The 26,709-nt window shown below is 35.7% G+C and overlaps 1 protein-coding gene across 1 annotated transcript in view; it reads left to right on the top strand.

The window, feature by feature from the left end:
* LOC122804856 (TGF-beta receptor type-2-like) overlaps positions 1–26,709 on the top strand; it is a 1,261,414-nt gene that overhangs the window by 577,006 nt on the left and 657,699 nt on the right. The window contains exon 3 of the mRNA XM_044075019.1: positions 2,616–2,818. Coding sequence (XP_043930954.1) covers positions 2,616–2,818 — 203 coding nt within the window. The remainder of the gene's footprint in view (positions 1–2,615; positions 2,819–26,709) is intronic.

The following is a 26,709-nucleotide window of genomic DNA, read 5'->3' on the forward strand; positions in this document are numbered from 1 at the left end:
GCAAGTTACTGGTCTATGGTTCTTAGGATGGCTTGCAGGTTCTCTATTAAAGAGAAGTGTTGTGTTTCATGTTGACAGCCATCCAGGTGTCTGTTTGTGGTGTGCATATAAATAATTTTTACTTGGGGCTAGTTCATAGGGCAAAGGGGTTAGTAATTATTAATAAACATCAGTGATAAACTGAAAATATCCAAACTTCTGGCAAGTTGATTTCTACCCTTCCCCTTTATTCATGTCCATTAGTAAGATGGTTTGCTTTATAGAGCCAAAAACTTCTCACTAATGCAACTAAAGCTGCACTTGACACTACTTATCTCCTCCCAACACTTCTTTATGGCACTCCCATCTCAATAACATTCAGGCTTCACAAAAATCCAAACTTGAATAATGCTATAATAAAGTTGTTAAATTTGCAGCAAATATCCATTCTAGAACTCATCATTTTATAGCAGTAAAAAGCCTAAATTGGTCACAACTACCCCAATAACTAACATATGTACAGCTTCTTACCACCTATAAAATTATCCAGAATTCTTCTGTTTGCCCAGCACTAAATAACATTTTACACAACTATGTTCCCAATCGGTCATTATGATCCAATGACCAAAACAAACCTAAAAAATCTGTTTATACTTGTACCATATTGCTAAAGCCTGGAACTTCTAACCCGTATCCATCTGGTCAATACCCTCCGTCTCATTCTTCAAAACCATTCTGAAAGACTTTCTAGCCAAAAGCTGTCTCTGTTCTTGCTCAGCACCAGAATAAACTATATCCCTAAATGTGAAAAATTACTTTTTCATACCTTACACCCCCCTACTCTCCCTTCTTCACTCACTTCCTTACTTCTACCAATTTCTCTTCCCTGGCTTTCTCATTTAATATACTATAAGCCTGCTTTTCTCTTAGTTCATTTTGTAATTCCTGTTCATATTATACTAACATCTTCAATTTCTCTATAAACTGGCTAAAATGTCTCTAAATATTAACTCATTCTCATATAACTGGGATCATTTGTTAACCAATGTTTTCATATTATATCTAATTTGGTAAAAGTATTTAAACTGTAGTTGCTTTATGTATTATTTTTAAAGATTGTAAAATTATTGTTCTTAAAATGTTTTTGTAATACTTTTGAGCTTTTCTCCCCAGGCCTCTGCTAAAAATGGAATCCTACCTAGTCAGACATTCCCAGTAATAAAATGTCAATAAACAAATACTATATAAATAAATATATGCATCTTTTTTCTCTGATATATGTATGTATGTGTGGGGGGATACATGACACAGTAACAAAGGAATTTCCAAAGGCACACCTACCAAAAAACTTCACAGAAAGGCAAAGCCAATGAAACCCATCCAAAATCTCAAAATAAATGTTTTTGCAAAGGGGGGAGTCCTCCTGCATCCCTAGTGTGGAGGTGTTCCCCACAACCACCCTAACATAAATTTACCAACTCCAAGATCCCACAATACCAGAGAAAGTGGAAAAACTGCACTACCTCTAGTATTCAGGAGTCTTGTAAAAACAGAAATATGCCATTCAGTTGTTATCAAAATACATTCTGATCAATGAGTTTACCCATCACATAGTAAATTTGATAAGAATGACATTCAGCCATATAGGGTATTTACACACATGTATACATATACACACACACACACAGACACACACACACACACAGACACACACACACACACACACACACACACACACACACACACACACACACACACACACACACACACACACACACACACACACACACACACAGATCTATTTATCTAAATAGGTGTGTGTTTGTGGCTCTATATCATAATATTGTTATAAAACATCGAACTACATATGGTCAAGATCATATAATTGATGTTCCATAATGTCTTTTTGCAAGGAACAACCCCCCTGCACCCCCATACCTTCCCTGCAAATTATATATACTTATTCTGAGATCACACTACAGAGGGCAAAAGTGTAAATGCCTCAATCTCCACTGTACTGTGATCTCAGTACAAATAATTCAACTTTTCAAAAAATCAATAATATAGTCTTGACTGTATGCAGTTGAACTTTCCAAAAAAGTCAAAAGTCAATTTTCTGAAGGGAAACCATATATATATATATATATATATATGTGTGTGTGTGTGTGTGTGTGTGTGTGTGTGTGTGTGTGTGTGTGTGCACTCCCTCACACATACACACAATTATATAGAAACTGTATTATACATTTGCAATTTACGGCTAATAAGGCAGTAAAATAAAATTTTTTTTTTTGGTATTGCTAGGGATTAACACCAATGGACTATGTGGGGTGGGGGTGTGAGATGGGTAGTTTGACTATGCTTCTGATACATTCCCTAATACTCCTATTAATATGATATTATAGCTGTTATCCATAGAGAATGTTGCTTCTGTCTAAGCCAGTGGAATGAGACTTGTACTGTTATCCACAAAACGGACAGACTATGATCAAGCCAAAAATGTTTATAAGATGCTACATACAAATTTATAATTTATATTTTCTTGCAAAGATTTAATTTGTTATAAAACAAGTAACTGATTTAAATTTCTGCAGATTCTGGTCATTTGTAAACTGTTTCTTTGTTTTTATTCCTAGGAAACACAATGGAGAAGGCATCAGTGTTAGCACATCATGTCACCACCCACATTTGCCGGTAGAAAATGTTACGGTTCCATATTATAACACTTCAGAATGTGTCATGAGTCAGCAAGCCAACGCAGATGGAGTATTCTATATATGTGGATGTACAGATGAGCAAGACTGTAATGACAAACTTACGTTTAAAACTGAACATAAAGGTAAATATGGATACTATTAGGCTAAACTCATCGCATGGGTGCTTTTTGAAGAAAGTTCTAGATAATTAAAACTATATACCTCATTAGATAAGTAAAATATATAGGATCTGTGTGTCTTCTGTTAGACATAAAAGTGATATTTCTACAAATCATCTGCCACAAGTGCAGGTTCCTCCTGTGCATATTTGTGCTTACAGTAGAACTTTAACCTTCATCAACATGTTATGTTACCACTGTCACACTTCAATACATTAAATGTTAATGATAAACTAGTGAACATCCTTTATCATATTTTACCATTGACAGAGGGACATGACAAAATGTATTCTTATTTTTGCTTTATTGAGGACATATTTTTCATTTGGAAGGGGTATTTAAGTGAATTGGAATGTTTAATTGAGAAGGTTAGTGCTAGCATTGAATTTGTAAGTCTTTCATATGTTCGTCATACTTCTAAGGTTAGTTTTTTAGATTTAAAAGTTTATAAAACTTTTGACACCCACAGGTTGAATACCATGATTAGTTATAAGAATGTTATAAGAATGTTTCATTTCATGTAATGCCTTGTTGCATCACTCAAGTTGCACCCCTCTTACATGAAGTGTAGCATTCTCAAGGTACAGTTTGTTAGACTCAAAAGGTTAACTACCATTGAGGACAGAATAGACTTGTTTTTCAAAGCATTACATCAGAGATTTCTTAATAGGAGATATCCACAGAGCGCTGTTGAAAAAATTCTCAAGGAAGAAAGCACTTGCACAGAACAGATTAAAGTTAATATTAATTTTTCACAAAAATGATCCTTTGGAATTCCTTTGGTTTTCACACTAGATGGTAGTAGCATTAAAAATGCCATTTTTTAAATTGGAAGATTTTCGTTATGAATGATGAAATTAAGAGGGCAGTAGGTGACAAGCTCATATTTTTTAACAAGAAAGCAAAAATGTAAAAGCCATTATGGAAAGAGAGGTTAATAGTTATTGTAAGAGGGGTGAAAAAGGAACACATACATGTTATAATTGTTCCAGTGTAGGTTTCTTTCTGAGACCTCTTTTTTTATTAATCCTATTACAAGTAGAACTTTTCTGGTACAGGGTTGTTCACTTGCCATTCAAAGTATGTAGTTTATTTAGCTTAGTGTAATTCCAATGATGCTTTTTATGTTGGTAAGACTTCAAGAGATCAAAGAAAAAGAATTTATGAACATCGGTATACCATCAATGTAAAAAATCATGAGAATGCTTTGAGTAAGCATTCTTTCATTTGTTTTAACTTTAATGAAATTTCTCTTTGTGGTCATAGATTTTATTGACAATACTTTTGACAGAGACAGGGATAATGAGCATGAGTTTAGAGGGTTAAAATGACAAATTTTAGTGTATGCTTACAGTACACCTGGGCTTAACAACAGTGTGAATTATAAAGTTGTGCTTACTAGGAACTAGCACGGGAACAATTGCAAATAATGTTGTTTTGTGATTTTAGTTTTTTATGATTAATTATTACCTATGTTTTTTGCTTTAGTTTCACTTTTTCATTTCTTTTTTTTTTCTTGTTTTTTTGGGGGGGGTGAGACATGGTTTTATTTTAATTAATTGAATTATTTCAATTGAGTCATGTGACCTGAGTGTATTCTATTTAAATGGATGATTTTTTTAGATTTTTTTGTGCTCTGATGAAGGCTCAAGCAGCTGAAAGCAATAGACTGTTAATAATATTTCTAATAATTTTTTAGTGTTGTATTTCTCATTCTGTGTTTTTTGGCATATAATAAAAAAAATAAAAGAAAAGCTGCAACACTGCTATATTAAATTTCCTGAATATTTGAAAGTATTCATGTTTGAAATTTCTGTGAACATTACTTTAGTAAGGAATCTCAGCTGACACATAATTTTGAGAAGACAATATTGAAACTAATAGCAACAAATCTGTTACAAAGTTCTTGAAACAAATATTCATATTCAATGTATCAGCTATCTCTTAGTCTTACTTTTTAGTAACAGTTACAGATTCAAAAATATTGCTTTTAGCCAGTGGCAATGTCTGTAATAATCAACATGTCTCCACATACTGGACAGCTCAGAAGAATATCTGGCTTTGTATGGGCTGCAAGCACTTTGCCTAAACTAAACTTTCAACACCGTAAGCAGGCAGTTACAATTTTTACTCTCCTGTTCTAAACATTTTTTTCCGTAAAAAGATTGTTGCCTTTACTTTGTACATTTCCCTCACAAAAGGCAGTACCAATGAAAATAAAAAGGCGACTGTCTCACTTTGTAACTTGGACAACTATATGGTACTTGGTTGCAACCTTCCAAAGTATCCTAATCCAAGAAGATCTGACGTAGGTAATGCAACAACAGCCATTCTCAGTAGAGGTGAGTGTATGGTAACATACGAACAACAGCCATACTCAGTAGAGGTGGGTGTGTGGTAACATACACACATAAGATGCATTGATGTCACTGAACTCTGGTTACATGATCAGGATTAGGGATGGCCAAAATAAACAGTAATTCTGAACCATTATAGGGTGATGGCATACCTCAGCCTATCTCTAACCCACACAGTTTGGCCAGCCAGATAAGGGATGCAAATTGGTCGTACGGGTGAGGGGAAAAGTTTGATGGCTGTGCAGGGAGGGGCAAAACTACATGAAATACAAAAAAAAATTCTATAAGTGAGTCATATGCATTTTTCTACATAGTTGTAAAGCTGTAATATTTTTTTTTCCATTAGAATTCAGGTTTGACTAATTAAGAAAAATCCAAATAAAGTAATGTTTAGATTGTCTCCATTACTAAAATGTGAGTTCATATGATGAACAGTCATAAGCTTTTTCACAAAAGATCACAATTCCTGAAAGCCAAGTTAGATTTAAAAAGAATGTAATTTTTGCATGGGGGGGTGACCCCCTGTACCCCAACATAGGGAGATGTACCGCTCACATTCCTGCTCCTTAAATATATTAACTCCAAGATAGTTTGCTCTCAGGGAAGGGAAATGTCCCCAAATAATACTACAGTCTCAGTCTTAAAATGTAAAACCCTCAGAATCACACATTAATGATTGAATTTGAGTGCTAATTTTTATTGTCTTGATTCTAAGCCTGGTCCTATTTAGAATACTGTCCTACTTTAATTTTGTGTATATTTTAACCAAATTCATATAGATTTTATGGAAATCAGATTTTGTACTAACTGATGATAAGAATTCCCATTTTTACTGAAAAGCCATGTTTCTAATGAATAGTGGCTTACTACAGAATGTAGTAGTCTAGTGTAAGTTACTGCTGAATTTATATTTTAATACATGCAACTTCACCATGCTAAAAGATGACTAAAATTTGTGTTGTATTAGTTGCAGTATATATCTCTGCTCATGTCAAACTGTCCATTTTAATCATATCCACTTTCTTAACAGAACGGCACCCTGTCAAGCTAGATAACTATGGCGGGAGTCAAAAAAGGATTTACTTATTTGCAAGAATGTATATCCTGAATCTTAGCACTAGACTAAATGTCCTTCGAAGAAAGAAGCACAGATTTTGTTAAAAAAACAGTATACATTGTTATAGTGCACTTGCTTGACTGAGTTGTTAATACACCAGAAAAGAATACCATCTTGTAGATAATTGTGGATATTCGTATGTCGATAATGTCAACCTTTGACATTCTGGTAGCCCTTGATTCTTTTTGTATTAACTGATTAACTGTTATTCTTTTGTGTTTACTTTTCTTCCTAGAGGTTTACATGAATGCCCCACTACCACCAGAACTTCTGAGAGTTATCCTTGCTTTTATTGTATTTATATACTTTTGTTTTACTACAAGGCTTTTTTTCCCATTGAGCTTCATGCATTTCTATTCCTTTCCAACAAATCTCAACACAGATTTCTAACATTCTATTCAGCCAGCCATGACACAAACGCTGTGAAACACAGACATTTGGCTTACTTCTTCAAGGGAGACAAATACTCTACCTGTCATATTCTTGATTTCATAATAATGATTGTAGCTAAATAACATTTAATGACTTTTTGAACTAGCAAATGTTTACACATTAATTATGAAAAATTGTGTTACTCCATGGTATTTTGTTTCCAAAGATGATTCATTTAACAAGTTTGGACATTATCTGAGTCATGCCCTATCTGCTTTATTAAACAAAGCTGCGCCTCTTCTGAGCTCCTGTGTTAAAGTCATTGGTTCAACAAGACCCAGGATTTAAATTTTCTGTCAAAATTGACTAGGTTCTGCTCCTCCTTGTATAGCCCCTTGACTGGGATGTGTTTTGCTTTCCCTCCTATGGTCATCCAATAGGTAACGTTGAATATTTACAAGAGCAGAAGTGACAACAATGGCTGTTAATGTAATGAAGGACAGATCTCAGACCATAAGCATGGTGGCCATAGCCTGATCAGTCACAAATCAGACCAATATAATGAGGGAAATGCCCCAAACTGTGGACAGGATACATTACTTTTAAATGTATCATTGACAGGAAACTGAAATAATTTTCTTTTTTTGAAAACTAAAATATCTGTAACTGTAATTATTGGTCATTGTCTAATAATTTTAAGTCCATACTGTTTTGTGACAAGATTGCAGATTTTAATATTGAAGTAAAATGGGAGCATTAAATAAATGCGGCAAATGAGAGCTATTAAGGGCATCAGTCACCATTCCGTATAGCCCACACAAGTTTTAATACCCTTGTTAAGATTTTATCACTCACCAAGGCAACATCAGTCTCTTTGCAAGTAAGCAAACTTTCTTAAATCAAAACAATTGCTTTTCAGGCTTATACAGTGCTATACATTTCATGTAATTTTTGGTTTAACTAATTAAGAACACAATATTCACAATCCAGCACAGTACAGCATCATTTCAAACAGAATAATCTAGAAACTAACAGACTGTTTGATGACAAAATCTTCCATTATCCAGTTTCATTTATTTGCCTGCCAGTTAGTATTTCAGTAAATGTTTCATCATAATTCATCATGTGAAGCCCTTGGATAAAAACAGAATCATGCCCATTCCTGACTCTAATCCAATTCATCTTTTTAGATCCAGTATAAATTATATAACCTTCCAAATGTTCTCTCTTGCTAAAAATAAAATTATTTTCTGTTGACTCAGCGCTTACTGTGTCCGTAGTATTATTTGCCTTTCTTTAGTCTTTTTAAAGCATAGGCTAATGCCATACACAATATCTCTGACATTTCATTCTTTGCAGATTCAACCAAGACTGTGGTCTTACTGTTTAAGTGCAGTTTTTACTTTCACCATGCATACTTAGAGGATTATCTAGCAGTTACCCTGGGGAGTGTCTCACAATTAGTGCAGAGGTTTAAGGCTAATACTTCTTAATAAACTTGATTCTGTGGCTTAGTGTTTGAATCCCGCAGCCTCTATTTGCCAGCTCTGTGAATCTGGGTAAATCATTTAACTAGGCAGTGCTCCTTGGTCACCCCTGAAAAAATATTTTGCCTAGTGTGTTTACCTGGTTAACAATGTAATAAAAATAAAACTGTAGCAATATTCACATCAGGTGACCAGTTTGAAATGGGCAGTGCAGTGGTGCAGAGGTTAGTGTTATCACCTCACAGCAAGAGGTTTTCCAGTTCAATTCTCAGCCGGGATGCCTTTTGTGTGGGGTCTGCATGTCCTCCCTGCATTCACATTTGTTTCCTTTGGGTGCTGTGGTTTCCTCCCCCATTCCAAAGACTTATATCTGGAGCTTTTCTCCCTGGGCTTCTGCTGAAAGTGGGCTGTGTCCCAGTCAGACTTTCCCGGTAAACAAATGTTAAATACATAAATAACTAAAAAGGTAGCATAACACAGGAGCATGCATAGTACACATGCACACCTTAGACAGACCTACTAATGTAACTTCACAATGAAAAATGCCACACATTTATGCCTGACTGAGAAATGTAATTCAAATCTCACTGCATCAGCTAACTAACTTAGTTAAGTGCATGCATACTGTGAACTACTGGCCAGCACTTAACTATATCTTGTTCTTATATAACTGGCTAGGAGAAAGAGTCATTTAAACAATAAATGTAACTAGAAGTGTAAGCACATTAACAGAAGTAGCAGTGTTTTAAATGCTATGTTTGTGTACTGCTGACCTGAGGTGATCATCATAGGATCATAGGAATATGAGAATTACAAGGCATAGAAGTCATCAAGTGTTTTCTGTTTGAAATTCTCAGTAAACTTATCTGCAAGGATGTTTGTTATGGCTTTGGATGCAGTTCTTTGCTGTACCTCCTTCTTCTGTAAATGTAAAACAGGTCAGGCCAGGAATGAATTTGCAGACGCCCATCCATTCATACAAGTCATTTGTGAACGATACAAAGGCATCACTTTGTTTAACATAAAATGATGGTTTATTCCCAAGATTCAATAAGTGGTGGGTAGTAATGCTATCCCATCAGTGCTTTTTATTTATAGTTTGGTGGAGTTTTAAATCCTTAGCTCTAGTGTTAGAATTGTGTGTCTTTTGGAGGTGAAAGAGAACAAGCAGGATTACTTCTTTATGGAAAGGAAAGCAGGATGTATATCCCTAAGAGTCTGGAAGAGTCTGATTAAAGGGAAAGAGCTTCAAGCCTCTCCTGACAGCTAAGGATCTTTAAACCAGCGATTTTTTTGGTAAAGAAGTGCATGCATCTTTCTGTTTGTGTGATATGTCTAAACAGGCTCATGCCAAAAGGGATATTGCACTCTATAAATGGTTTAATTATTGCAGAGTACAGTGGAATGTTAAATTTTTCAACCTTGATATGATACTTTTAGATAACACTTTTGCTAAATAGAAGGATTTTCTGACTGTTAATTCTACATAGTGGTCAAAAGAGAGGGAGTTGCCAACCAAGTGCCAAGATCTCAATCACTATAACAGTTTTGAGGCAGATGATCATTGTGGGGTAGGTAGGAGATAAAAGCTTTTTGCCAAACAAGGCAATATTACACTTTCTTGCATTTCATTTTGGTCCCTTTTCAGTACACCATTGTTTAGTGAGGATTAGTTCTTGCTGTAGTATCAACTTATCAAGGCATGACTGGACAATAACACCTAATGTGTAGTCGTCAGTAAAATACCACACTCCAACATAAATTTGTCACCACCAAGTAAAAAATGAATATACCACCAACAATAGAACGGCACCAGTAATTTATTGATATAAAATATCAATAAATTACTGGTACCATTCTATCGTTAGTGGTATATTCATTTTTTTAAGTAGTCATCAGTAAGCTTTGTTAGCCACAAGTCAGGATTTGCATTTTGGAGGTTGGCAAAGTATATGCCAAATAGAAGGGATCTCAGATACACTGCTAATTACTGTGATAAATTTCCGAGGTGGCAGATGATACTTTAACTGTGTGAGTTCTGTCTTTTAGACAGTTTGCTATCTATCTCATCACATATGGGTCTATATTTAGGTCTCTTAACTTACAGTACCAGAATGGGGGATGGTGTTGAAAGTATTAATCAGATCCAGACAGGCTCTGAGGATCAACTAACCATAGTCTACAGCCTCAGTGACCTTCTCAAAGAAGTTAACTAAGTTACATAGACATGATCTTCCTTTATCAAAGCTGAACTTCTGAGGGTGTAGCTGAATGATAGTTTAGATAATGCAATTTATGAAATCTGATATGGTATGTTTCAAGGCCTTGCAGATTAGACGAGTTGAAATGATAGGTCAGTAGTAGTCCTGGGTCTATAGTGGGGCCCACTCTATGAAAGGGCTTTATGACAGCAGTTCTCCGTACTTCAGGGACACACTGTGTGGCTAAGCTTAAGCTGAACAAATTCAGAAGTGGTTCCTCAAGGGCACATTTAATGATATTTGTTAGGCATTCAGATAAGTTACCTGGCCCCACTGAAGTGCTATTTTTGGCCTTTGAGAGGACAGTTAGGAGATGTTCACTTAAGATTTTAGGTGATGTTAGGAATTTATAGGATATCAGTGACTATTTTATGTGTAAAGTTTTCAGTGAATTTATTTGCAGGAATGTTTGGTATGGCTTTGGGGTCATTGTGGGTGGTGGTGTTTTGGTTTAATTCAGAACATTGTTGGGTATTGTTCTTTTTAGTGTCTGTTATAATTAAAGAAGGGTTTCTAATTGGGCTTGGTTTTATATGATAGCTCCAGTTCATCTTTAGCTTTGCTTTCCCTGATTGAAGATGTTAATACTTTGATGACCATTTTGGTAGAGTGTTTAATGTGGACAGCTTGAGATTTGTTGTAGGATTTTAGAAGTTGTTTTTCCCTTTTGCTATACAGCTTATTTATCCTAGTGGGACACCTGGGTGGGTTGTTTTGAACTTCCCAATGTGTCTAGTTCTATTGGGGACTGCAAGGGTTTTTCAGGCATGAGTAGAACTCAGCTGTATAAGTAGCAGCTGGATCTGCTTGCTGGCTGATGATAGTACATGCAAATATAGGGATATCATCTTATAGTTTAGGTAGATTTTTTGTAGCCCTTAAGTTCAGAATTGTTCATGATACAGTGCATTTGCTGCTTCTTGCTCAGTATGACTCATTCATTGATGCTGTATCAGACACACTATCCACTAAACATTCAGACGCAGTACCCACTAAACTAAAATTCAAACATAAATGATGACATACTACCATTCTCCTCACCTGACTCTCTAAACCTTCAAAATTGTATATGCATCTATATCAGTCAGAAAGGACCATCCATGATTGTGTCAGAAGTTACATGTTGCACTGTTGTCTTTTCAGTGCTAAATACAAGTTTAAGGGTTAGTTAAGTTTAAGTTTAAGCCCAGTAGAAAAGGTAGGGGCTCAGATGTCTTCTATTCTTTCATCAATTTTGATTCTGTTTGTCTGTGTCTATGTAAGATAATAATCAGTGAATAAGTATTGTAACAGAAGAGCATAAGTCAGAAAATGAAGTACAGGTCAGAATCAGATCAGAGGATGCATAGAAGTGTGTCATGGGATGTGGGACATGGGGAAATAATTAGTCAAAAGTGAGAATGACATTTTGGACAATAGCTTTCATTGTTTAAAATAAATCACAAACTTTAAGCTGGTGCTTCCTCTTGACTTGTTTTTATATTTTCCAGTCAAACTCATCCTGATTGGGTCACATTAATGGGGCACACACAGAGACAGGAGCCGAGGAAATGCCCTGTTTATGCCCTTTAATCTGGCCATGGGTAACTTTAAGAATCAGTTAAAGCCAACAGAATGGATAAATAGCATGGTTATTGTTGTTAAGAAAGACAAGATTCACATGTCTTAATCTGAAAGTGATTAAAAGAGAGCATTTCCCATTGCTTGCAGTTCAGGATGCAGTCTCACAAATTCCAAATGCTAATGTCTTTTCAGTACTACATGCAACTGGTAGTCTAGTACAGGAAAACTAGATGAAGAACACAACAAAACTATATATTTTTAATACATTATTAGGAAGCAATGGAATCTTTAAGCTTCTATTTAATATTTCATCAGTACTGTAAAACTTTCAAAGAGCTGTTGGTGAGGTTATTAAAGGCTTAGAAAGAGTACTAAATATAAATAATGTGATATTAGTCAGTAGTTAGATTCAATAATGGCATGACAAAAGAATAGTATGGTTGCTAATTATATTAAGAAATCATAATTTGAACTTATTAGATCAAACACAGAATAAGAGTAACAGTTCTAATATGCAATTATCATGTTGTGATATCATTGGAACTAAAATCTGATGCAGAAAAAAAATCACAGAAATGGACAAGTATCAATGTTGGAAGTCAACTGGGGATTACTGAAGTTTTATGAATTGTGCAATGTGTTGCAAAGTTTGTAATAATATGTCTGAAATAACCAAGCCCCCAAGAAAGCTGTTAGAGTAAAATTGTACCACAGAATGGATCTATGATCAGGAACATAGGAATGAAATGCTTAAAAAACATGTTGTAGCAGTATGAGAGTTAAATTCTATAATATGTAAAAGAAAGTTGTGTTGCCAACAAGAATGATATAAGAGCTGTGATCAACAAGAAAATAAGTTGCCTGTGGGTTAAGAGTATTTACAAATGTACAAACCAGATATTGTCAGACAGAAAAGGTAAATGGTAAATAGGTTCATGTAGAAAAAAGCCACACAATATTGCAAAGTATGTTTATAAAGGCACCATATAGACTGCAGTGGCTGTTACTTCATCTACAAATGTATAATGTGAAAATGAACCACAAGCCATGCTAAAATGGACAACGCAATGGTGTAGCAGTTGCATTGTTGCCTCACAGCAAGTGGTTCTCTGGTTCAATTCTCAGCTGGGGTGCCTTTTGTGCGGAGTCTGTATGTCCTCCCTGCATCTGTGTGGGTTTCCTCTGGGTGCTCCAGTTTCCTCTCACATTACAAAGACATGTGTTTGGAGCATTTCTCCCCAGGCCTCTGCTGAAAATTGGCTTTGTTCCAAGTCAGACTTTCCCAGTAAACAAATGTTAAATAAATAAAAAAAAAAAAAAATAAATAAATAGAGCAGACATGTTGAGTACCATGGTTGTTCTACTTATAGCCAATGTTACTACTCCAATTTCATAACTGGATGACTTGCAACATACACTGAAGAAGGCTGTGCTTTGCCAGCCGAAACCGATCTGTATTTGCTGTATTTGCTGTGATTATGTTCACATAATATACATTTTATTTCTCTAGTTACTGTTTGCTGGCTCTCCTTTTTTGTCTTTGTATGATTCTGTTTCCTTGAGTCGTGCAATTGCTTACGCGCAGGAGGTTCGTTTTTGTTGCTGACTTGCAACATGTCAGGTAATGTTTGCCATAGAAAATCATTACTGGTGATATTTCTGTGACAGTATCCCCAATGATTCTCTGCTTTTTAAACATTGTCCTTTGCTCCACAATTATCTGACCAAGAAGCTATACATAAAAGTGAGGAGGATGTAGGGGTAAAGAAATGCCAATAAAGAATATTGGAAGATGCTCCCTGCAAATAGTGCTTTTTTACCCAGACAAAGCTACAATGAGTTGTGTCCATCTAGTTGTGGCTTCTTCCAGAAATTACTTGAGGTAGTGTAGTTGAACCAAGTAGTGTATATTTAACAGTGAAGTATAACAAAAATAAAGAAGAACAACATTATGGCCCATGGTCCTAATGGTACAGATTTGCTCCAGTTCAAAGAAGCTCTGTATTCCATATTTGAAGACCATCATTCCAATTTCTCTGAAATAGTCAAACTAAAAGACATAAGTATAAGTGAGAGGATTCACTGCAAGTTATAATTGCTACCGATTTGAAATCATAATGTCCCAGCAAATACTGCGGGCAAGTAACAGCCTGAGTACACATACTCATGTAATCAAGCCTGTTCAGTAACAAGCAAACTCACCAGAAAATTAAATGCTATAAAACCATTTTCTGGGATCCAGTATGAACCCCTCAATTAACATGACAGTGAGGAACCACATCTCTAAACACAAATTTCCAAAACACGAAAAGAGTGAAAATTGAAACCATAAGCATTTTTTTCAAGGGATGCGACCTACATCCAGCAATGTGAGAGTCAATAGCCCCCATCTGCTGAACTTATATATATATATATATATAATATATATATATACATATGTATATATAATATATATATATATATATATATATATATATATATATATATATATATATATATGGGTCCACTTTCTAATCTCGAAATACTGAAATCCTGAATGTCAGTATTTCGAGACCACAATCACAAACGAACACAATACTGACAAACGACTAACCCAAAACTGATGTCACCGAAAACTTGAAATCACGAAAATGAGTGTTGTGACTTTATTTCTTTAGTTTGTGAATTCCCAGCTTTGTAGTTACATCCTCCACCATTGTAAATCTCAAAACCGAAAGTGTATAAAACAAGAATAGTGCATAAAATACCAACACGTAGATAGTAGTCAGAGACTCCTCAATTACATTTGTAGCACTCTAGCTATTGCTTTCAGAAACACGGGTGTGCCATATGTCTCCTTATTTGCGAGGAGCCTCTCAAACTGGCTGTGCCTTCTTATCAATCGACACTTTTTAGTGGAGGCTAGACATCCACTAGTTAGGCAGTTTCTCAAGTCCTCCACCCTATCCTGTCCCCTTGCCAAAGTCCTCATTAGTAGAGAGAGATCTGTTGCCTTGGCACTCAGTAAACATTTGGGGCAACGGTGCCACCCCTCCATGGAATTCTGCATTCTTGGAAGAAATAATGAGTTGAGATCATGAATATTCCAAAATGAAATCGGGAAGAAGGGGGGAACCTACTAAAAGAAGTGGTTCTAGTTGTAAATTTCCTTTTCCTTCCCAACACATACCAGTCTCCGAAGTATGCCACCAAGTCCCTCCCCTCCACAGGAAATGTCTCCTTCAGAGTGTAATAGGCCTGCAAAACCTCTTCTTTGGGCAGGAAAGCTAAAGTGATTTTACAGCCAGTTGAAATTGCAGATGTGTATTGTATAATGGAGCTAAGCCAACTGCTGCACCTTTTGCCACACATTTCTTCCAAAGTGGAACAGGCAGCCTTTAGACTTCACTCCACTAATGTTTACACAAATGCTTTTTGTTGTGGCAATTTCGAAGTCATATAATACATGTTGCTATGAACTTTCAAACCCTTGTGATGCCAGTAAATGGAATACACAGTCCCACATTGCATTGTATGATTTTAAACATTTTTTACTCATTAAGCAATAAAGTAAGGGAACTGATTTGCTGTATTCGCCATAGCGCACCAGCCCATGGATGCTGTAAAGCTGTCTACATAGAACCCCTTTATAGAAAAATGTGCTGTCCATTAGCCAGATTGTTGCATGGCTTAGATCAAACAGATTGTAACTGTATTGAATGCTATCAGCACAGTATCAATAGCTACATTTATTTATTTATTTACATTTGTTGACTGGGAGTGACCGACTGGTCGTAGGTCCATTTTTAGCGGAGGCCCGGGGAGAAAAGTTCCACAGTTAAAATAAATAGACAGTAGTTACATTGGATTACATAACGATTAACAATTTGATTAACGTAGTAATTAATTACAAACATATTTACAGATGAAGAACATAGTACATCAGTAGACAACTAGAATCTTTATCTGCGAAGTACATAACAGACATTAACAAATGATACAATAAGAAGTTCCTGCTGTGTAATAAGTACTAGGCTTATGAGCATCTGAGCTTGCTATAATCAAATTAGTTAGTAGGGTGGAAAGAAAGGTAGTGGTCAGATGGGGTGGGTGATATTAGAGTGGGAGTTGCAAGGCCATAGCCAGCATGTTTTTAGGTGCGCTTTTAGTAAAGTACATCTACGTCCCTCTTTTCTACAAAATTGCCTGTTTTAATAGGGTAGTACTGCACATTGAGAGTACATAGGGACAGGTGTGGGTTAAGACTTGTTGCTGTTTGTTTTCTATGGACTCTTCCAATCTGTTGCAGGAGAGCTCGTCTACTGGGCAGGTCAGGTACTAAATCAGTTGATGTGGAAGCTAGGACGTCTTACTAGCAGACATGGTGCATCCCTGGACACATCAGCCCTATGTTTTAGCTCGCTTCATAGCGTGTATTTCTCATATTCAGTTGGATCACCACTATGATTGTGTGGAACACTTTTTCTAAGCTGCTCACCGGTAGGTACAGTAACAGTAATTAGTCTACCTTTACACTTTTCAGCCTTAGCAACCTTGTACAAGTACAGATAATACCTAGCAGATTTGATAGGTTTGTAGACAGACAGAAGTTTTTGATCACTGGATCACAATGACTGACTGGGAACATAGTTGTGCATAATATTTTTTAGTGCTGGATGATTTATAATAAGAAAAGTGTCTTATTGCAGCAGACACAGCACTGGCAAGTCTTTACCAACAGGAACTGAAATGAAGTGAAAGGTGGCACTAAATAAAACATGGTAATTTAAAACTCAATGATTTAAAGAAACTTATTTTATGCAATATGACTTTAAAGCATGCAGCTGTCCAAGTGACACTTAATTTGGATGACGAGGATAGTCCTGCTAAACTCATAAGCAGAGTCCACCTCAATAACTCATTATTAAAACCAACAGTTAAATATACAGTTTTAGTTTGTCTCTCTCTCTCTCTCTCTCTCTCTATCTCTTTTCTGGACTCATGCTGGAGAGCAGTCTCAGGGCCGCAATTGTTTATCACAGTCACACAAATGCACAGAGTTGCACGACTTTTTTGCTAGGTCTGGTCCTGGTGGGCAGACTAGAATGTAAAGTAGCACCAATCAACACAATTCTCTTTTATTGGTTTCACCTTATGAGAGATAACTGTAAAAATATACAGAAGGGAAATTAACATAAGGATCTCTTTCATCACAGCTCCTTCTTTCGAATGGAACTCACAGAAAATTATATTAACATACAACCTGTTATGCAGACTTCCTGCTGGCCTTCAGTGTTCCTAATGTGTCCCTTGTAAAGAGATTTTAAAAGCCGGACTCACAGATGTAACATGTCAGTAATCTGTGCTTTACAATTAAGGCATTTATGAGTTTCACATAAAAAGAAATAAAGGCCTGGATCCACTGCTGAGCCTGCAGTCAAAATAAACATCTTTAGCAAGAAAAAAAAGAGTTCATGCAAACCAAAGTTGTTTTAATAAAGTTCTAGTTTGTGAATGAATAGGTAAGTTGCTCATATCAGATTGACGTTCTGATTGGAGATCGTACTACAGTGGGGATCGGGAAATGTATTATTTTCTTCACTGTAGTACAATCTCGGAGTTTATATATATAATATGCATGGAGTGTAGGGGGCAGGGGGGCTTGCACCCCTGCAAAACATAAGTAGAAAATCACCGGAAGTCAAGGTAACCTGGGTAATGTCGATAATATCGAACTGCAAATTATTGACATTACCACTGTCATCATTTTGATGAAGTAACTTTTTTATTTTCAACATTTATTTTTTGGCTAAGTAAATACACGAAGAACTGTGATTCTTGATTTTGATAGTAAACTGCATCAGTCACCAGTGTGTTTGGTCAACATCTGTTTAGTGGTTGACTAAACAGATAGTTGACAAGTGTGTAAAACTTCAGAATTCTTGGGATTCAGAAATATTCCCTTTCCCCAATTTTATGTGATTTCAGAATTAATATATATAATTTGCAGGGGGACTTGCCCACTGCAGCATGTGTAGAGGCATGTTGACATTTGTGTCTCTATGCATTGTGGTGTCTGTTTGGTATGTCAACAAAAGCAAATATTTATGAAACCTAGTACAATCACATGCACACACATTATATGTGTATATATATATATATATATATATATATATATATATATATATATATATATTTACAGATATATGGCATCTCATCAACAGCAATTTCACTGAATGCAAATAAATCGAGTCATTTACCAAAACTGATTGCATCAAACCTTTTTGACACATACTTTTTTGCAAATGGCAAGCTTCCCTGCACCTCCCATATGAGAAGACAAACCCACACTCCTTAAACCTATAGATATACAAACAATGAGGTCACAGAACAGAAAGAAAAAAGATAAAAACTCCACTGCCAATGAAAGAAATTTCTGTAAATGGTTCTTCATTTATTTGCATTTGCCAAAACTATGATCATTGACTTAACAGAAACTCCTTATGTATACCACACACACACACACACACACACACACACACACACACACACACACACACACACACACACACACACACACACACACACACACACACACACACACACACACACACACACACACACACACAAAGGGATGCATTTATTTAGTCAGACTTGATGTAATTGATGTGTAGGGTTTGCTGAATTTCACTGAAGGTAACTAAATCAATGGATGCATTTGGCTGATGAAGTGTAGTTCATATGTGGTCACCAGAGTAAATGAGTGGATATGTTCTGTTCACTCACACTGTTAAAAGACGGTGTGGTTTGTGGTTTCAGAAAGGCTGGTAGACAACAGGGTAAGGGAATTTGCTCTCACCCACACTGTTGTGTGTTCTCAGAGCTGGTATATATAGAGTTGCAGAAGTGTGGGAATGCAGCCTTTGTAGATGGGGTGCAGGGTGCCCCCTTGAAAAACACTGTTGTTGGAATATTTGATTTTATCACTGTATTCAGTCTGTAGTACTTTTCTCAGTGCTGTGAAGTTTGATGCATTAAGTTATCAGTGTTGCACATATCAATACATTGATATAGACTTTATACATACCTATTAAAAACTCAAATGTTCACTGCAAAAGACAGTTAAGGATTATTTGATGTGTAAAAACTGAGAATTTATTTCACCTTTTATCACTTTCTTGGATTTAATGTTACATGAACCACAAGCTCAATATAGATTTTTGAAGCCATATGCAGATTAACTAAGTTTAAGAAAGATTGTTAGGACTGACTAAAGAATGTCAAATGTCATCTATCAAAAATATGTGGACATGAATTTAACTCCCAGGGGGATGAGAGTTGATCGGCTCCCTGCATATGACTTTTCAGAGGAGAAATCTGACCTCCTGGAAGAATGGAAATCTGTTTCATTAGCTTGTACCACTAACTGGCTAAAGATTCTCATTAAGAGAAATACTCATGCCCATGAGAAGGTACATAAAAATATTATACACCTACAAGAAACATTAATCACTGACACCTCGGAATTTAATTACTCCAGCAAATTGTTTGATATAAAATCTAGCGTTGCAAAGTTGAGTCAGAGGTGGTCGCTAGAAAAAAGAGGAAACTGTCTCGAGATATCAATGATTATAGTAGTGGAGTAATTTGTTCTTGGCAATGCAAAGGAACGAGGGGGCATTCCAGGCAGATGAGCTACAGAAGGGGAAGATCTCATTCGGGTCCATCCTCGCATGAAACCTCAGTATCATGTGGTGAGATGGTGTCCAATGGGCAGAAGAGCGTTTCCTTTGAGGATGTCAGCAGAGTGTTTGAAGGAGCAGTGTCTACTGATGATGGCAAGATCTCAGAAGACCAGAATCAGGTGAAAGGAAGAGGAAGGAGGTTCCAGGAAAAGGGGAGAAGGAATTAAACTGTCTAGCAGGGCAGGTTAAGGTATGTTCTGCTCGGCTAGTTAATGATACTTTCCCGGAGAACCAAGAAGTGAATTTGGTGTCACAGAGGGAGAATGATATTTATTTTAACCCTTCCTTGGTTTGTTTTTCATCTGAATGTTGTGCTTTTCCTGGCACATTTGTTCTAAGGGACATGATAGGGAATGAAGCAAACAAGATAAATAAGAGCTTTGATATTGTAAATCTTTCTGATTTGGTGTTGTCTAAAGTACCGACAAGTGTTTTTCTTCAGGGTACGAAATATGTACCAATGTTTCTTCCTTCATTAGTTGAATTCATCAATGAAATCAAAGTGTTTTGTAGAAAACTAAATTTGAGTGTTTTTTGGCGCTAAAGAACAACACCGTTTACAGGGGAGAGAAGCAGATACCCTGCATGATTTAATGACATTGTAGAAGACTCTTTGTTGGATATTTCTCGACATGACAATCCATTTGTTTTTTGGGACTCTAATAATGATTGTGTGGAAGACATGTCTGAAAATTAGTGTAACTGATGTTTGTTTTTCAACTGGGTATGGAAAACTAAAAATACCCAAGGTGCCCTACACTAGTTCATTTGTACCCTCAAAGAATACAAATGCAATCAATGTTTTTGAATGTGCACTTTGTAAACAGATAGAATTTGCATATCACAAGTATATATCAAGCTGTAAGTCATGGAATTTGAGTAAAGAGCAGTGGTTTGCTCTTAAACAGTTACGTACTGTTACAGACCAATATGCATTCACACAGGCAGATAAGGGGTGGGGAATTGGGTGATTTTGAACAAGAGAGTATAACAACATGGCCTTGAAATTGTTGTTAGATGACAAGATTTATAAAAAGTTAAGTAATCCAATAAAAGAATTTAATGGGAGGTTGTTAGAGTTATTAGAAAGAGGAGAAAGACTGGGATTTTTTGGTCATGGGGATGTTAAAAAGTTATATTTGAAACACCAAAGGATGCCAGTTTTTTTGTTATTCCAAAAATTCAAAAATCAATGAGTAAACCCCCTGGAAGACAGATAGTCTTGGGGTGGGTTCTTTTTTACAGAACATAGGCATCTTTTTGGATTCCCAGTTAAAGGTATATCTCCCTGGAGTGCAATCATATATTAAAAATACCTCTCATGTGTTGGAAAACATAAAGATTCAGTGGGACCCAAGCCTTTATCTTGCCTGTGTGGATGTTAAGTCCTTGTGCACTAACATCAATATCGAGATGGGCTTGGAAGCAATGGTTAAAAGGTTGGGTGAAGGACCAAAAAACATTTATATTTGTCAGTTGTTAGAATTTGCTTTGATGCATAATTAATTTGTTTTTGAAGGTGATTATGATTTGCAATTGGAAAGAACTACAATGGGGGCAGCCTTTTCCCCATCTAATGCAGTTTTGTTCATGGCACATTTTGAAAGCATGTTTGTGTATATTACAGATTTTTTCAAAGACCATGTGATTATGTTTAAAAGGTTCATTGATGATTTGATTTTTGTGTGCAGGGGGGAGATTGATGAATTTGATCAATTCATGAAATTACTTGGTCGGAACACTTAGGCTTGGAATTTACTTACAGAACCAGTAGGAACAGAATGCAATTCTTGTATGTTGAATTTTATGTAGATGAAAGGGGTATTTTGCAGTACAAACCATTTCATAAGGATACGGCTGCAGATAGCTTTTTGGAAGCTGGTAGTGCTCATCTTGGTCATTTGATAAAATCCCTTCCCTATGGTTAGTTTAGGAGAATTATGACCAATACTTCTGATGAAAAGATGTTGGAGAGAGAATTTGATCTGGTTAAGAAAACATTATTAAAGCGTGGATATAGTATGGAACATATAGGTGAGGCCCTAAATAAGCTGAAAAGGAACACAAGTTATAAAAGGAAAAGTAGTGATCCTATTCAAAATGAGAAGCTTATTAGGAAAAATGAAATGGAGAAGGATGGTATTGAACCCCTTTTCTTTGTCAACACATTCTCTCTCCTTTCTGAAGTACTTAGGAGGTTAGTGAATGACCTTTGGCCTGTGGTTTGTAGGGATGAAGTAGTAGGGAAATTATTTCCTGAGAGAATTACCTTTTCATATGGTCAGTTTAATAATTTAAAAGAGCTATTAAGATCAAGAAATAAGGTTGATTTAGTCAAAAGAAAGGAAGTATTTCCATGTGGGGTTCGCAAAGTGTGTGATAAATTAAAGAATGCTGATGGATGGACAATAAATGGGAAGAACTTTTTGGTTAAAAATGAGTTTAGTTGTAATTCGTGTGGTGTAGTCTACATCATTCGATGTGGATGTACACCTTGTCCATGGTATGTAAGACAGACAAAAAGAAAGGTGAAACTGAGGATATTGGAGCACTTGGGTGATGTAAGAAATAAGAGGTTGGATAGCCCAGTGGCTCAACACTTTTGCGGCACACATGGGGGTAGTATAGATAGTTTTTTTTCTTTAGTATATTAGCAAAACCCTCTGAAGAACATACTATGGGGGGGTGAATTTAAATGGAAGTTGAGTAAGTTAGAAACTAAATTAATAGTATATTTGGGCACTTTATACCCTAGGGGTCTCAATTTGGATATTGATTGGCAGACTTAGATGGTTAATTCAGTCGATGGAGTTTATCTTATTTTATAGAACAGACTTGATGGCTAGGTAAAAAGCAATGAATTTTGGATGAATAAATTAATTAATTAATTTGAGATATAAGATTAATATACAATAATAAAAATACATGTGCAATAAAAATGAGGTTAAAATCTTTAAAAAAGTTTACATTTGATAAATGAGTTTATATAATTTATATTATGAATAAATATTTATAATAGAGTTTCAGGGGTAGGTTGAAATGTCCTTTATCATGTGTTTTTTTGATATATAAGTAACTACAATGCTTGAGGTAACATGGAATTGTGTCATAATAATGTGTAGAAGAAGTGATGTTTTTAAAAATGTGTCATTTGGGAATTTCATTCACTCTGTGTGGTGTTAATTTATTTAATATATTTATGGTGTATGATAATGTGGGGGTACATCTTTAAGCTCTAAGCTGTGTAATTATTAAAGAAAATTCTTTAATTGTTTAATTTTTTAATTGAATTAATATGAATTAATGTGGAGATGGAATATAAAAGGCTGCTGGGATTGTATTAGGTTATTCCATTGAAGGCCTGTGAGGCCGAGGTACCAGGATGAAGTGAATAAAGAAAATTGGCAGCTACAGCAGTGCTTGGTGTTTTTTTGTTTGAGGAGAATTCCTAGCTCCCTTTGGGAGCTTGTGTGGTCTGGTGTTTGATACATTTATTTAGTCAGACTTTATGTAATTGATATGTAGGGTTTGCTGCATTCCACTGAAGGTAACTAAATCAATGGATGCATTTGGCTGATGAAGTGTAGTTCATATGTGGTCACCAGAGTAAATGAGTGGGTATGTTCTGTTCACTCACACTGTTAAAAGACAGTGTGGTTTGTGGTTTCTGAAAGGCTGTAAGGGTAAGGGAATTTGCTCTCATCCCCACTGTTGTGTGTTCTCAGAGCTGGTATATATAGAGTTGCAGAAGTGTGGGGATGCAGCCTTTATAGATGGGGTGCAGGGTGCCTCCCTGAAAAAACCCTGTTGTTGGATTATTTTATTTTATCACTGTATTCAGTCTGTAGTACTTTTCTCAGTGGTGTGAAGTTTGATGTATTAAGTTATCAGTGTTGCACATATCAATACATTGATATAGACTTTATACATACCTATTAAAAACTCAAATGTTCACTGCAAAAGACAGTTAAGCCTTATTTGATGTGTAAATACTGAGAATTTATTACAACTTTTATCACCTTCTTGGATGAAATATTACATGAACCACAAGCTCAATATGGATTTTTGAAGCCAATGAAGATTAACTAAGTTTAAGAAAGATTGTTAGGACTGACTAAAGAATGTCAAATGTCATCCATCCTGAGATCCCTGTTTTATTTAACATGTGATTTATATTGTGGTAACTGTCACTTTTTGCATAAACCTGGTGTAAATATCTTAGCTGCCAAACCTATAATCTTCTTGATCTTGGTCCACGATTTGGATATGTTCATGGGAATTGCAACATGATGCTAAAATATTCTGTCTTCTCTTTTTTCTCTACATTTTTGACTCTGCATTATAACCTAATATTGTACAGAGTATATAAATACAATAAAACATAGCACATTTGATCCCGTGCTTGTACTTTGAATTAAACTGCATGTTAAGAAACAGTATGAAAAACAGATTTCAAGTAGTATAACTAAATACAGCAAATTAACAAATACCAGGTGCTTTTCCAAGCCAGCAATGGATTGCATGTGAAAATGCGCATATTTAAATTAATTGTGGGTTTGGGCCTAGGAGTATTTGAAAGAGAACAATATTTTTGAAGGCCATTGCATCAGAGCTGTTTAATCAAATATTGTTTGGCCAAATGTCATAAAGAATAACATAACAGTTGGTAAGATATAGCTGTGCAATATTTGCACAAGTAAATTAAGGCAGGACTTAAATTTTTTATGCTTCATGTTAGGTTACAGTTGATGTCAACATTAGAGTTATGATTAGATTTAGAGTTAGGGTTCAATGTATACGTAGGACTGTTTTTAGAGTTAGTAGTATGTGGTTATTGTGCCTTGTGTAGGGAATGTGGGCAGCTATGTGCCTAACTACAAAATAATTTGTAATTTGTGTATATTTGTGCTTTGCATATTTAATGAATTGCTTTTTTCATGGGTTGTTTTATTTCTTTATTTTTTGATTCTCTGTAGTTAGCAGCATTGTTCTTCATGATGTGGTTGTCTGTGATCTGAGATTGATCCCATATTATAGTTGTGTACCACTCCTCCAGTGCCATGGGCAGGATGTGGCTGCTTTGCTCTAGAATAATAATTACCTCAGCATACTTCATTATTATTCTGGATCATTTGTTCTCTCAGGTGTTCCTAATAACTAAATTTCATGGACTGGAAGCTCCAAAAGTTACACTTTCCAATGGTAATTACAAATAAACATGTTATGGTATTACAGAAGTCCTAATTAAAATCAATGCCAGAAAAACATGTGCCAGAACATTTGTGACTATACTATAAGATTAGATGTTTAAAGCACTTTTCATTGTTCAGTTTCCAAACTGTCATATGATTATGCATTTCCTTCTCTTTCTGTAGTGTCTGCTGTACTTTAGACTTGCCTTATTGAATAGACAGTATATGACTGATTTTTACAGCTTTTTACTCTTCAAGATACATGACATACTTCTCAGGCTTTTGCTGATAGCACAAATCATTGATTAGCTCATCCCACTTGACTCTTGCCGTCTTCCCGTCCCAGATAAAGTCCTTCAGCTCTTTATTAATTGCTATTCACAACTTCTCCTCTGGTTGATAAAAATATGCCTGACCTGTTTATAAGACTAATGGGACTAAAACCATTTAACTGCTTGTATCTTACTATCCATATCCATTTAACAAAGCTTCCATTTTCTCAGTTTTTGTATTATCTTTTGTTTAGTCTCTTCCCCACATATCCTTAGCTGTCATACTAGAATATTTTTTAATCCATACTCCCAAATATATCATTTTATCATGTCCCCATAAATATGGTTATTGCTGAACCAATTCATATGTCGGTACGTAATTTATCACAATTGCCTTTGTTTTAGCTTCATTAATTTTGTATCCGAAAAGATTTGAAACATGTATCAAAATGTTCCACAACACTGAAATGTTTCTTTCTGGTTTTGTCAGGTATAAAATTATATTGTATGCAAATAGAGCCAGCCTTTCTTGACTGCCATACCAATTATATCCTTGAATTTCTGAGTCCCATATTTTCTTTGCCAGTGGTTCTAAATATAATGCAAATAAGAAAGGGGAAAGAGGACACCCCTGCATGTTTCTACTGCTCAAGCAGAAATTATCAGGAGGACCCCACCCACTTTAATTTTTACCTGCGATCCCTCATATATCCTCCTAATCAACCTCATAATTTTTTCAGAAAATGCAAATGCCTCCATTGCCCTACTCATAAAGTCCCAGCTTACTCAGTCAAATGCTTTCTCTGGATCAAGACCCACCAACAACAATGGTATTTTCTTACATTCTGTTTCCCTCTGGATCATCAATGTTCTATTAATGTTGTCAAATGTTTGCCTCCCCTCCACAAAACCACATTGATCCATATGTATCAATTTTGGCATTACTTTTGCCATTCTTTTAGCCATTATAGACATGAACACTTTATAATCATGGTTTAGTATTAAAATAGGCCTGTATGAAGCTGGATCTCATGGATCTTTGCCCTCTTTAGGTATTACATCTACCACTGCTTTCTTCCAGGATGTTGGTACTTCTCTTCCTCTTAAAATACTGTTAAACAAGACCTTTCAAATCTTTATCAGTTTGTCCCCTTCTAGCTGCCAAACTTCCACTGGAATGACATCTGTTCCTGGGGACTTTGCTTTAGATTTGTTATACATCTCAGTTTTTATCTCATCTCCTCCTATCCTAACCATTAGTAACCGAGCTTCATGTACCTGTAACCTTGGCATATTTAATTCTTCCATAAGCATTTCCATTTGCATCTTTTCTTGATTTCCATATTTCACTGCTTTATACAAATTCTCATAGAATTTCTGAAATATTTCTAATACCTCTACAGGATCTCTTCTTACCTTCCTTGTTATAGACTCCCTAAGCTTGATGACAGCCCATTCTGCTTTCTGTTGCCTGAGTCTGTGCACTAAAAGCTTTTGTGCTGTAGTGTTA

The sequence above is a fragment of the Protopterus annectens genome, chromosome 6.part0 (assembly GCF_019279795.1).
Source record: "Protopterus annectens isolate FY-2018-M chromosome 6.part0, PAN1.0, whole genome shotgun sequence".
NCBI lineage: Eukaryota > Metazoa > Chordata > Ceratodontiformes > Protopteridae > Protopterus > Protopterus annectens.